This window comes from Diplotaxodon limnothrissa, linkage group LG15 (genome assembly GCF_057381915.1).
Source record: "Diplotaxodon limnothrissa isolate DT_005_m linkage group LG15, D_limnothrissa_male_GT1.1, whole genome shotgun sequence".
NCBI classification, from domain to species: Eukaryota; Metazoa; Chordata; class Actinopteri; order Cichliformes; family Cichlidae; genus Diplotaxodon; species Diplotaxodon limnothrissa.
Window position 1 is genome coordinate 27,537,078 of NC_140610.1, and position 14,202 is coordinate 27,551,279.

The 14,202-nt window shown below is 44.8% G+C and overlaps 1 protein-coding gene across 1 annotated transcript in view; it reads right to left on the reverse strand.

The window, feature by feature from the left end:
• The window catches only part of LOC146617679 (kinesin-like protein KIF26A), a 69,432-nt gene extending 55,607 nt beyond the window's left edge, over positions 1-13,825 (reverse strand). The window contains exons 1-2 of the mRNA XM_085371907.1: positions 13,766-13,825; positions 12,288-12,551 (exon numbers count right to left, since the gene is read on the reverse strand). Of these exons, the coding sequence (XP_085228033.1) occupies positions 12,288-12,551; positions 13,766-13,825 (324 nt within the window). The remainder of the gene's footprint in view (positions 1-12,287; positions 12,552-13,765) is intronic.
• Between the last annotated feature and the right edge of the window lie 377 nt (positions 13,826-14,202).

Here is a 14,202-nt window from a genome sequence, read left to right on the forward strand (position 1 = left end):
ATGGGCCAAAATACCAGCTACTGTGTGTGCAAACCTGGTAAAGACCTATAGTAAACGTTTGACCTCTGTTATTGCCAACAAAGGTTATGTTACAAAGTATTGAGTTGTATTTTTGTTATTGACCAAATACTTATTTTCCACCCTGATTTACGAATAAATTCTTTACAAATCCTACCATGTGGATTCATGGATTTTTTTTTCACATTCTGTCTCTCACAGTTGAAGTGTACCTCTGGTGCAAATTACTGACCTCTGTCATCATTTTAGGTGGGGGAACTTGCACAATCGGTGGCTGACTAAATACTTTTTTGCCCCACTGTAAATGAAGACAGAAAACTAAACAGCAGTGGTGTCTGTAGGGTTACCGATGTTGGGCTAGCTGGTATATAATGATGTGCTGTGTGGTGGCTAGTGACACAGCTATGTTAGCATAATATAAACACAGTGAAGCTGGAGGATGAACGCTAACTTTTTTTCCACTCAGTGAGGGTTCCCGATGGTTATGAACAAATGTCAGGAGAACAACTGCAATATAATAATACTGCTGAGCTGTAGTTACATCGTAAGGTTTTAAAAACTGAGCTTGAAAATGAATAGTGATGATAAAAACTGAAAGAGGCCGTCGGTGATCACTGACTGTTTTAGGGGCTTGTTCAGATTAAATAGCAGTAAAACATGTTAAAAACACAACATCCTTGTTTGGGCCCGCAACTAGGTTTCATCAGGTCATCACTCCAAGATCCCACCTGTTGCAAATGTTTTAATGCAGTACAGTTGTTATTATTATCACATGTCACATCCTGTTTATGACAGTTAAAATAAATAACATTCATATAAGAAATAAAATTGTCTCGTGTAAACTGTATGTGGTGTTAAATAGGCCTATTCTACTGTACTTTAATGTCGGTCATAAGGGTCGTACTTCAAGAGCCATATATTTTAAGAGGTTGTACTCATTGTGAAAAGTTTGAGAACCACTGTTCTAAACCTAACCATAATCTAACTGTAACCCTGACACTAAAACCAGAAGTCTCAAAAGAGTCTCAAAAATGTCTTCAAACTTGTAGGGACGGGGATTTAGGTCCCCATAAGTGTGTAGTATAGTAAACTTCCAATTTTTGCTCCCCACGAAGATACGAATACATGCTCATATGCACATACATGCACACTCTCACACACACAGACAAACACACACTCACTCACACACACACATACACAGCTGTCAACCTCAGATTTACAGTTGGCTGTGTCAGGGTATTACCTCCTGTTGACTCGAGTCACTGATCATCAATGGAGGTTGGCGCCCTGCATGATTGGAATAACTTCACATGACCAATCAGACAGCTGCAGCCCAACAGCCCGAGCTGAAGAGCTTCACCCTAAAATCAAACGTGCACGTTTCCTCGGCCCTGCAGCCGTTTGTCCTGCTGGCTGCTGCGGCAAGCTCCATGTAGGAGTTGAACTGTGTTCATGTTCACGTGAAGAAATTTCTCACTTTGGCCCAAATAAAGAGCCTCTCTCTGGAGTCACTTTCAGAAACCAGCTGCTCCGACACAAACAAATCTCTCTGACAGTCTCTCTGACCTCTGACCTCTCCCATCTGCTGCTGCAGAGCAGCTGGCAGGATTTCAGTTAAAAAAAACCTCATCAACAAGAACCACTTCTGAACTTTTACAGCCTAATACGAGCCATGAGAGAGAGGAAGTAACAGAGGAGGCTGACAGATGGAGAGAGCCAGATGAGGTAAAATGGGGAAAAAATATGAAATTAACATTTCTCATCAAAAAGCAACTTCCTAAAATGATTAAAAAGATCATCCAGTCAGAAGCTTTCACGTAATGTGACCATGTCCAGGAGATGCACAGCTCAAGCTGAACAAGATCATTGCAAACAGACACCGAGCAGAACCTCATGAACCCACCTGACTGAAACACGCACAGCAGGAGCTGTAGGTGGAGCTTCAATCATGACATCATCACTGAACTCATCTGGAGCTCAAACTCTTTGTAACGTCAAACTATCAAACCTTTTCTACCTGCTGACACCTTACCGCTCAAGCCGACACACTTGCAAACAGACTGAATGACCGATCCCAGTTCCCTGATCAAGCTGACCCTGGTTCCCTGGACCAGCTGACCCCGGTTCCCTGGATAGTCCAGGTTGTGCAGTCTGATCCCGAAGCTACTTCCACGCTGAGTGTAGTCTCAGTTTGAGAGCAGCCGGCGCCTCTCTTTAAATCACTTTTTATTCACACACATGACAGAGAGCTGTTCCATGAGCTGGGACCCTGCATCTGCAGCAGGCCCTGTGCTGATGTCACTTCCTTTTCTCACTGTGGTCAGTCACAGCTGTGGCTGCATGCTCACAAAGGATATCAACGTTTTAAATATGATGCATGAAATCCCTTCAAGAGTAATACCTGCTCTGAAGCAGAGGTGGAGGTGTTGGAAGTGGTGTTGGAGGTGGAGGTGTTGAAGGTGTTGGAGGTGAGAAGATGTGCTGAGGTGAGCTCACTCAAAGTGTTTCAGGGTGTTATATTATTGACCACCAGGACCGCTGTGTAGCTCCTCAGGAGGGCCCTTTACTATCCGAGCATGCTCCTCACACTCACTTTAATCACATGATTCATAGTTAGGGATGGGTACCGGTGTCCGGTGCCATGATGGCACCGGTTCTGACATAAACGGTAGTAACCAGACCGAAAAGCAGCGTACATTTCGGTGCTTTATTTCGGTGCTTTTTTTTTCCTGAGCTGTGATACACTTCTAGCCAATCATTTTACGTTTCCGAGGATAGTAGGCGGGTCCAGGTACGTACGTTCTGTTAGAGCAGAGCTACAAATTAAAATGCCCAAGGCGAAGCGGTCAAAAGTCTGGCTGTGATACTGTCAAAGGAGGTAACACCTCAAATCCGATGAAACACCTGGCGATGCATAGCGTTTTTTTAAAAAGCCGAGAAATGCGCCGTATTTGATAGCTTGCTGCGAGACCTCACACCGAGCACATCTACTGCGGGTGGGTTGCCTGTTATCGGACCCGGAGTTAGCAACATCCCCCAAAAACACGAAGAGGAGAGTCCTGGCCCCTAGCCCTGCCAGTGTAGTGATGTAGTGATGACGGATGATGATGGCAGCAGCAGCCGTTCTTCTCTGCGTGAGTAGCTTAATGTTGTTCGGGTGCAATTTACATTGAGTAGGCTAACCACGTTATTACATTAATGCATGTAAGGTGAACTAGCAAACATCATCATAGCTACATGCAGCTGTCTTCTTGTTTGATGGCAGATACTCCCTTCACCCTGGCCAAAAAGGCTAAAATGACCAAAGAAAAAGAGGGAAACAGCTAAACATGAGAGGTTTTTGGACAAAGTTTGTGTTTTTTCCATTGTTTAAGCACTGCTTCCAGCCAAGAGTGATACCATATATGCCCCACAGCTGCAGAAAAGGCTAACATTGTTATCTTTTTACAAAAAACCAGCTGAACATGAGAGGTTTTTGGACCAATTTTGTGTTCTCCATTCTTTAAGCACTGGTTTGAGCACCGTTTAAGCACCGGCACCGTTTCAAAAGTACCGATTTGGCACCGGTATCGGATAAAACCTAAACGATACCCATCCCTATTCATAGTTGTTATTAATCTCTGGTTCAACAAACTCTAAGTTTTCCAGATGCGCTGCCTTTGGCAAGTATTATGAGTATCACTTCCCAGACCGCCTTCGAAACGAGGACATCCGACGGAGATGCGACAACCGACCGCCAATCGAGGGGCAAATTCAAGAAGAAGAATCTCTGGTTCTCTTCCACAGCATGTCTTTTATGCTGTCTTCCTTCTCTCACCCCAACTGGTCACAGCAGATAGCTGCCCCTCCCTGAGTGATTTTGGTCTTACTGAGTGAAACATGAAGTCTGTATGTTCTGGATTATTCAGAGCATGCTCACTCTGGCTAACTACCTGTCAGTCACAAGTCATCAGCCAATGAGAGCGCTGGCTCACAACTGGATCCACCCCTCATGGATATTGCAACATCCACCTTTGATATACAGTCTGTGGTTTAAAGTTTATCTAAAGACAGAGTGAAGCTGCCCCTGACCTTCTCTAAATCTCTGCAGCGCTCTTCCCCAGCACAAGGCCACACTCCTGCTTCTCTGTGACAGAGTGAAAAAGTTTTAGACGGAACAGGTCACCTACTGATCGGAAGGTTGGTGGTTCGATCCCTGGCCCCTCCAGTCTGCATGTCAAGTATCCTTGGGCAAGATACTAAACCCCAAGTTGCTCTCCGATGCATCCATCGGAGTATGAATGTGTGTGTGTGAATGTTTTTTTGTTTTTTTTTTGTTTTTTTGGCCTGTCCCGTTTGGCTCTTTTGCCATCAGAATTGTTGTCTAAAGGCAAAGAAAGATGCCCAACGGATTTACTTTACCAAACTGACCATCCCAGCCTTGCCGTAATGGTCCATTTGATTCACCTTTTATTGTTTATTTTATTTTCACTTACTGAATACGGGACAGACTTGACTGGGGGAAAGAAGGGGAGAAAGAAAGAGGGAAAGAGAAACAGCTGAGAAGAGGTACGGGGGAGAAGGGCAAAAGACAAAAACCAACAGAACGGGCAGAGAAAAAAAATGCATATATCAATCACCTGGGTCACCTGCTGAGAAAGAAAAAAGAAAGCAAGCAGAAGAGAACAAGAGTAATAGAATAAACAACATCACAATGATATATGGGAATATGACAGTAAATACTAAATGTTAAACATTATTGTGCAGCATGTGTGTGTGAATGTTGTTAGAAAAGCACTCAGTTTAGAGTCAGTGCTTAGGGGAAGAGTACTTTGAGTATTCCGGGAGAGTAGAAAAGCGCTATATAAGAATCAGTTCATTTACCATTTACCATGAAGCTCATGTCAGAGCTGGTTCTGCCACACCTACATAGAGCATCAATCAGTGCTCTAATTCTCCCGCGAGGCCGTGAGAGAGTTTTCAGAGCTAATGGCTCTTTTGAGCGTGTTTAAAGGCAGGAGCTGAACTCGCCTCCCTCGCTGCTAATTAACTCATTAATCATCAGTGTGGCGGCAGAGGAGTGCTTCCTCGCCGAGATTCACGGGGACCCTGCAGGCGCGTGCTTCAAAACAGTCCTGGCTGTAGCTGTCGGAGATTGGTGAAGCAACCTGCAGCAATGCTGCAGCATCAACAATGCTCTGCTTGTGTTGTTGTTGTTGTTGGTGGTGTTGGTGATGTGTACCGCTGGCAGCGGGAGAGCTGCAGCTGTTGAATGTACTGTTACAGCAAGTACAAGTGATTATTGTAATCACTTGTACTTGCCTGGGGCTCAGTCACTCTGGCACAGCTGAGTGACCCCTCATCTGGGGCTCTCCTCAGCTCTTTCTGGGATATTGATGCAGCTGGCCCTCCGTTGTTCTTCCTTGGTCTCTTGTGTTCTGAGGGCCTCTGGATGTCTGGAGTCTTGGGGCCCGTTCTTCGTACGTCGCTTACTACATCCAAGATCAAATGACACATCCAAGACCAAACCATCGCGCTAACCGTGAGCTCGCTAATCTGGTTCCCCGAACACACCTGCTGTTGACGATTAGTACAGCTGGACGCAGTAATGTGACATCACTGGGTGTCGTAAAAGGGGCTACGCATCGATAGTGGAAACATTGATCGGCAACCCTCTGATTGGTCGGCGAAAATGTCGACGGAGCGCGCTCGGCTCGGTATTTTTCGGCAGCAGAGCAAGAACTCTTGAGTGAGGGATTTCAGGAGTTTCAGAGTTTAATTAAAACGCAAGGGAACACTGCAAAGGCTGCAAAAGCAAGGCTGGCAGAAAGTTGCTGACAAATTAAACTCGTAAGTAATTTAATAATAACAATAATAATGGATTGGATTTATATAGCGCTTTTCAAGGCACCCAAAGCGCTTTACAATGCCACTATTCAGTCACTCTCACATTCACACACTGGTGGAGGCAGCTACGGTTGTAGCCACAGCTGCCCTGGGGCAGACTGACAGAAGCCAGGCTGCCATATCGCGCCATCGGCCCCTCTGGCCAACACCAGTAGGCGGTAGGGTAGATTTATTATATTACACTATATTATCCAATATTATATTACATTATATTATAATATGTTATATTATATCCCCTTTCACATTAGAGCCACAACAGGACCCACTAGAACATGGGAACAAGTAAAAGTGAAATATAAGAATATTCTACAGCATGGTAATATTTATCACTTATATTGCTTTTCGTCTCTTGGAAAGAGACCCTGAAATAATCTGTTTGTTTGTTTATAACAGCAACCAAGAAAAGGGCAGAGCAAAAAAAAGACAGGTGGTGGTCCTGCACCCCCTCGTCAACAAGTTGGTTAAGTAAATAATACCCTCACGGGAAAATCGATATCTCTCTATGAGCACACTGTCGCGCTGAGCTAAAGGATCCTGTCTGTCCCGCAATATACGCTGAATTCTGAAAACTCTCCTTATCAATCTTGCACCTTCCGCAATGGGTGGCTCGCGTATACGGACAGGACATGGCTGCGACAGGCTTCCCAAATCCACCTTCGCTTTTATAGCCGTGGTCTCTCATCTTGATTACACGAAGTAATTTGCAATTGCTACTCTGAAATATGAATTACATCTGTAATAATCACATACATGTAATAGAATGTTAATAGTACATTTCCCTTTTTTAGGAAATGACCTGTATGTATCTGTGTGAAATCAATAAATGGATCAGGTGCTGCATTGTCTTTAGTTACATTGATGTTATTTATTTATGGTGAAACAGTGGTGGAATATCGCTGTTGCTTTCGTATAAATGAAGCGGACATACCTGCGTGGCCGCGATCTAATCCTGTTTACATAAAGTAAACCTGCTCCCGAGTAGGTTTACGCTTACGGCTCTGTTGCTATGACAGCAAGTCCCGGAGGAGCTTTGGGGAACCGAACGATCCAAGATCACGCGAAATCGTCAACGATCAAATCCAGCTAACCTACTTAGCGAGGTACGAAGAACGGGCCCCTGCTCTCCTCCATACCTGCTTCATGCCCTGGTGGACGGGGCTGTGGCTCCCGACACCCAGATCATTACATGAAGGAACCTTTTAAATACAAGCGTGCTCATGCTCACAGGTGTACACACGGGTGCTCACACATACAAACTACACCCTTTTTGGCTCCTACCTCAAAGCACACTGTGCGCTGTCGATCTTACGTGCTGCACAATAATGTTTACTATTTAGTATTTACCGTTATATTCCCATAGATCATCGTGATGTTGTTTATTATATTGCTCTCTTTTTCTTCTGCTTGTGTTCCTTTTTTCTTTCTCAACAGGTGATCCAGGTGATTGATATATGTATTTTTTGTCTGCTTATTTTGTTGTTTTTTGTTTTTTGCCCTTTATCACCGTCCCTCTTCTCCGCTGTTATTCTTTCCGTCTTTCTTTCTCACCTTTCTGTTCCCCAGTCAAGTCTGTCCTGTATTTAGCAAGTGAAAATAAAATAAACACCAAAAGGTGAATCAAATAGACCATTACGGCAAGGCTGGGATGGTCCATTTGGTAAAGTAAATCCGTTGGGCATCTTTCTTCGCCTTTAGACAATAATTCTGATGGCAAAAGAACCAAACGGGACAGGCAAAAAAAATTATTAAATAAATAAATAAATATAAATAATATTTAAGCCACTTTATCACCAAAGTCACGTAACAACGCAATATCTAAGCACAAGAGGGGGGAGGGGGAGCAAAGTGTGCCTGCTCTGTGCTGACACAGCAGCGGTGAGTCTGGCGACCTGGCTGTTTCGTCTTTGCCGAAAGCACAACATTGCAAACAAGAGCGGAACTTAAAGTAAAGAATCGATCTCACCAGGCTAGTATCAATCCGATACTTATGCTGACTTGGTATTGGTATACAACTGATATTTGGATTGATCTGCCCACCACTAATCAGCAGTGCTAAAAACAGTTTGTCTTTATTACAGTCAGATTTTGCACTTGTCTGATTCATTAGAATTTCATTTTTATTTGTTACATTTTTATTTTGTTGCAAGTTAATGAAATTCAAATGCTTATCAACAAACATGAATTTGTCTGAATTTGTTTGAAAAAACACACACAGAGACACACACACATTGATCTGTTAATTAAGAGTAGCTGGCAAATTAATCAGAGACTGCGACACATGACTGAGTTCATCACCAAGAGAAATGAAAACGGACAGTGAGTGAAATAATATGGGGGCGTGGCCACACAGAGGGCGCCGTGGATCAGTGTTCACACAGAATGTTTTCAGGATTTAAGGATGAGCTGAAACGATCCTGAAACTGAAGCCAGAGAAGTTTCAGGAGCTAGAAACATGTAAACATAGAAACATGTGAAAATAGAAATGTAAACACAGTCTCCCAATGTCTCCCATTCCCTGATTGCTCCTGTGTGTATATAAACCCTGTGTTTTATTCTGCTTCTTACTGGTCATCTTGTGTTCCTCCCAGTATGTTTTCCTGTGAGTTATGGTTTCAGATTTGTTGGTTAGATTGTCCCCGTTTAGGTTTGTTCTTAGTTTCCGTCTGTCCCATCTCTGCTCTGTCTGTATTATCACCTCATGTAAATAAAGCCCACTCTTTGCATCATTAGTGCCTGCGATTGGGTCCTTTCCCCTTCAACCCTACACGACTGCCACCGCAGCTGTGACAGAAACATGTGACCATAGAAACACATTAAAATGGAAACGCGTGACCATAGAAACAAGTGAACACAGAAATATGTGAAAATAGGCACACGTGACCATAGAAACGTTGAAATAGAGCCACATGAACACAGAAACATGTAAAAATATAAACATGTGACCAAAGAAACGTGAATACGGGAACACAGAAACACGTGACCATAGAAACGTGAAAATAGAAACATAGGACCACAGAAACGGGAAACGGGAAAATAGAAACACGTCACTATAGAAGCAGAGTTTTATTCTCTCCCGCTCTGCTCTTCTCACCACAGGAAATAAAGTTGAGTAAAGCCTTTAACTCGTAAGACCTGATCTCTTTAATGGCATGCATTTTTAATTTCTCTTTGCTATTTGGGCTGATTGGGACCTGATTAATTTAAAAACAAAGAATTATCTTTTGGATGTAGGAGATGTTCCTTCCCTGCTAACCTCAACTAAACCTCTGACAGGATGTTCGCAGGGCTACGATGTGACTGTGTATGAATGGATAAGAATGTAAATTTGTGCATCTCCAGTCTTTTCCAAAAGTAGAAAAGGAGAAACCTCAGCTGCTCTGAAATCTGTCTGTTCGTTCACAGCCTCAAAGAAGAACCTTAGATGTTTGATTGAAGGTCACATATGTTGCATGTTTTCTGTGAGGGTGAAGATGTTCCTGTTACAGCTGGTGGGGTGAAGGATGGAGTCGATGAGCGGGTCCTGCAGAGAGCATCATCATGGTAAATGGGCTGGTTCTTATATAGCACTACTCTACTCTTTCTGAGCACTCAAAGCGCTGTACACAACTTGTACATTCACCCATTCACACAAGCTTCTAAGTAACATTCACACACAAATTCATACTCCGATGGATGCATCGGAGAGCAATTTGGGGTTAGTCAAGGATAACATGCCAAGGACATTTGGCATGCAGACTGGGGAAGCCAGGGGTCGAACCACCAACCTTCCGATCAGTAGATGACCCGCTCTACCACCTGAGCTACAACCACCCCATCAGTCTCAGTCCGTGCCGGCCTGCATTAGCAGCTCAGCGTGGACTCCATTTGTTGTCTCTAACAGATCTGGGGCTTCCCTCTCAGGAGGTGGAGCTTCATCTGCCCTCCATCACACAGTCATTTATCTCAGCAGGCCTCCTCGGGGTCTCAGACTCTGAAAGAAATGCTCTTGTAGTCCGCATTTCAGAGCATTATGTTTCAGTGTCTGTGTCCCTGCAGTCAGACAGCAGGGTGGAGCTTTCACTGACTCTGATGCTTATTTGGAGCTCCTCAGGCTGAGGATCAAACTTTGAGAAGACGCTCAGACTCCACATCAGAGCTGCCGGCTGCTTTTATGTGCAACACACAAACAGCCTAGATGTTTCTCTTTAAGCCATTCTTTCATGCTCTGAAAATGATGTGCAGCAGTGCCCCCCGGTGTGTGCATACAGGAGTCCACAGTGTGTTTGCCTATGAAACCAGCTGTTAATTAATCAAACCTATAACCTGAATCATAGAAATTATTATCAGCTTGTACGCTCTGAGCATCAAAAACAGAACACTATGCGGAGAATCAATTAAGTAAACTGGGTTTATATATTTAATGATGGAAGAACTTCATTAAATTACTATCCTGCTCACATGACCCATTTGAAAGCATTAAATTGGGTTTTTAAAGTCTGAAGACCTGAGCTCAGAGTTTATTCTCCTCAAAACCTGCAAAATCCCCATCACCATCATGAAGTGAGATATGTGCTGTGGTGATGATCAGGATAATATTGGGCCTGAATGCACAGGCAGAAGTGACGCTCAGCACTTCCTGTCAGGCTCTTGAGGTCAGGCTTATAAAGCTGCTGCTGACACAGCACATCCTCAGGGCTTTTACTGGAGCGAGACCTTTAGCAGTAGCGCATACCATAATCAAACAGGATTCAGGATTAAAGCAAATGTGAAAACTTGTAGAAATTTAGTTCTAGCGCAGATTTACGTGAAATCAGAGAAGAAACTGATGAAATTGTTTTTGCTTGCTCCAAATAAAATACCCATCACCATGCACGAGCTAAATCAGTCTGACACCAGGAGACGTTTCCGGGTCCAAACAGACAAACCAGTCAGATCCTTTTAGCTCTCACACAATGATCAGTTTATTCTAAATATCAGAGATGTTTGGCGGGCTGGTGAAATCAGGGCAGATGATGACGTACTGCTAACTAATGAGCTCTGGATAGGCTAACAGGAAGACATTAACAGGAATATAGAGGTTAAGGGTTAAATTGTTCACATTGAGGGTCCCTGATGGGCAGGAAGAAGACACAAACGATGCACCGAAGTCCAGCAGAGAGTATGTCTGAGGCGATCCATCCGCAGCACAAGGTCAGCCATAAGTCTGCTGCTGATCCTCATGTCCACACTGAGAAGGATTCTTCGTCTATTTAGTGATCGGGACACCATGAGTCCCACGGCTGCAGTTACATTGTACTTCCTTTAAACTTGGAGCTAGAACGACCGCAGATGCGTTTCTGTTCAATGAAAGAGACAAAGAGACGAGAGGCTTGTCCAGCGCTGGAGATGCTCGGACCGGAAACACTTTAATCCGTCGGACTGTCAGTGAACAAGGCTGTTCTAATTCAGCTAACACAAACTGGCGGTCAGTGCTCATTTTAAGGATTTCAGTATTTACAAGTAATAATTTACAATTTTTCCTTCCATACATGATCTAAATACTTCCTGCATACCAGGATAAAATTATTTTCTCTGGATCTAATATATACTTAAAATACACATAACAACGAGATGGAGGGGAAAAAAGAGATTAAAGAGGCGAGTGAAGGAACACAAGTAATTCAGACTTTGTGATGTTATTGTGTTCAGCAGAGCGAGCAGCGACTCGGTGACCAGAGAGATCATCAGAATAATCACAGCTACCCGCTCTGCAGAGCGAGCGAGAGCGAAGAGCAAAGCTTGCTTGGCCCAACGGAGACGTGAGCCACTCTGATGTTCATGCATTGATATAAAAAAAAGCCTGACAAAGGAGTTCAGTGTCAAACATTCACCAGGACAGGAAGTGGACCTCCAAATCTCCCAATCAAAGTTCATAGCAAATACAGAAACATGAACTCCATCAAACTACATGAGCAAAGGAAACGATGAGAAGTCTGAGTGGACGGCGTTATCAGAGACCGCAGGCCTGCCTGCATCGACATACACTCAAATACTGACAACAAACTGAAAACAACTACAGAACAGGTGAGTGCAGTGGTCACACACGGGTTAGAGTCCCTGTGAATCTTGGAGCCTGGAGCCAGCCTCCTTTTAATGGGAACGTTTTTCTAAACATCAATAAAACCACAAACTGTAGCGTGTGGAACATACAGGATGTATATGACGTATCTGTGAGTGCCACAGAGCTTAACGTTTATTCATGGGAGCCTGTGGTCACGCCTCAAAGGCGGCTGTGGCTCGGCAGGCGCTGTTATTCGCCCTCGCCACAGGCCTAAAGAGACATTCAGAAACTACATCAGTGATGTCCTTGCACTGGTGCCGGGTTTCGTGTTTCCGAGACACGTGTGTGCATATGTGTTTCTGACCTTCAGCGCTGCGGTGTCGGCCAGAGCAGCAGCCTGTCGGTTCAGCTGGGACGCCATGATGTGGCAGCGCTGGCACAGTCTCTGTAGCTCCTCCTCCTCAGGCTCGCCATAGCGGCTCAGCTCGCCAGCCGACAGCGAGCCTTCGGGATTGGGCCGAGATGCGCAGCTCCTCCTCAACTCCTCCTCTTCGTCCTCTCCTGCAGAATGAAGGCGTTTCCTGCAACAGGTGGAGCCCAAAGGAAGAGGCGTGTCCCCCTCCACCACCTGCATACAGGTGTGCATATATACATTTAATGTGGAGTGTGTAGAACAGGGCATGCATTCAGAGACACAGAAGTATAAGGGCATAAATACTGAGCACATGTGAAAGAAAGGGAGCAATAGACTGTTGATCACTCATACCAGTAGAAACCGTCTCTACTTTCAGCTCTAACTTTTGTCTTGTCTGTTGGTCTCGGGTTTTCTAATTTCAATAGAAAATGTCTTTAATCCAAACTGACCAGGTAAGCTGTGCGTGAACAGCGTTCCACTGAGAACCCAGGAGTGTGGATACCTGAAGAACAGATGGAACCAAACCCTCGGCGTGCTCGAGTCATGTGGCATCCTCTGTTGAAACGAGTCGGGTTTTGGTCAGAGTAAAATGGATTGTTGTGATTGGTCAGGAGTCGGCTACAGCAACACATATTTATTCTGTTGTTTATCAAAATATTTATTTTGATAATTAATTAAAACAAAAACAGGGCAATCAGGTTGTTTTCATCAAGCCAATCAGAGCGAGACATGAAAGCTGCATGAAAGTACAGCAAAGCAAGTTTGACACATTTATACGTGAACTATACCATCCAGTCACTTCCGCTTATCCTTTTCAGGGTCACGGGGGGTGCTGGAGCCTATCCCAGCTGTCATAGGGCGAGAGGCAGGGTACACCCTGGACAGGTCGCCAGTCTGTCGCAGGGCCAACACACAGGGACAGACAACCATTCGCCCTCACATTCACACCTAGTGACAATTTGGATTATCCAATTAACATATCCCCACAAGCTGCATGTCTTTGGACGGTGGGAGGAAGCCGGAGTACCCGGAGGGAACCCACGCAAACACGGGGAGAACATGCAAACTCCACACAGAAAGACCCCGGCCTGATGGTGGAATTGAACTCAGGACCTTCTTGCTGTGCGGCAACAGTGCTAACCACTGTGCCATCGTGCTGCCGTGTGAAATATACGTCGCCATAACCAGAACGCCATTTTAACCCTACGCAGTAACCTGATGTGCACCGTGGGAGAAAAGCAACTCCACACCGACATGTACCGAAAAGACTTGAGGATCAGTTCGGACTGAAGTTAGTCTGAATCAAGCTTTAGAAATGATGCCAAGCACATTCAACAGTGAGCTCAGCGTAGACCTAGGACAGATGTTTGTGCTCATCTGTCTCACGTGTAGCAGGATCAGAGTGGTTTGCATTGTGTGATACTCACCGTATATCTCCTGTAGTCCGGCCCGCGTCCCCGAGCCATGTTCCAGTACTGTGAGTACATCTCTGCTTAACCAGTGCTCAGTTATGAACTCTCTGGCTTGATTTTCCTTCAGCGTCCGAGGAAATCTGTGCTTCCACTGCAGAATAAAGGGACGCTGGGTGTGCACGGGCTGTGGGTGGAGAATGATGTTGCTGAAGCGTGAACCTTCACACAGTGGGACAGGACAGGCTCTGACACGGGCTTACATAACGGCTCATCAGCACACTTCAGCTACATAATGCTGATGGTGCTCTAACACCACCCACAGGAGTTTAAAGTGGGGTGGAGGTCAGTGAGCGAGGAGCCGGTCCTGAGGTCTTTACACCAGGTCCAGGATTAACACCTCTGTCTCGACTCTGCAGGTGGGAATGCCTTCAGGTTCTTGTTCCTGGGTGGTG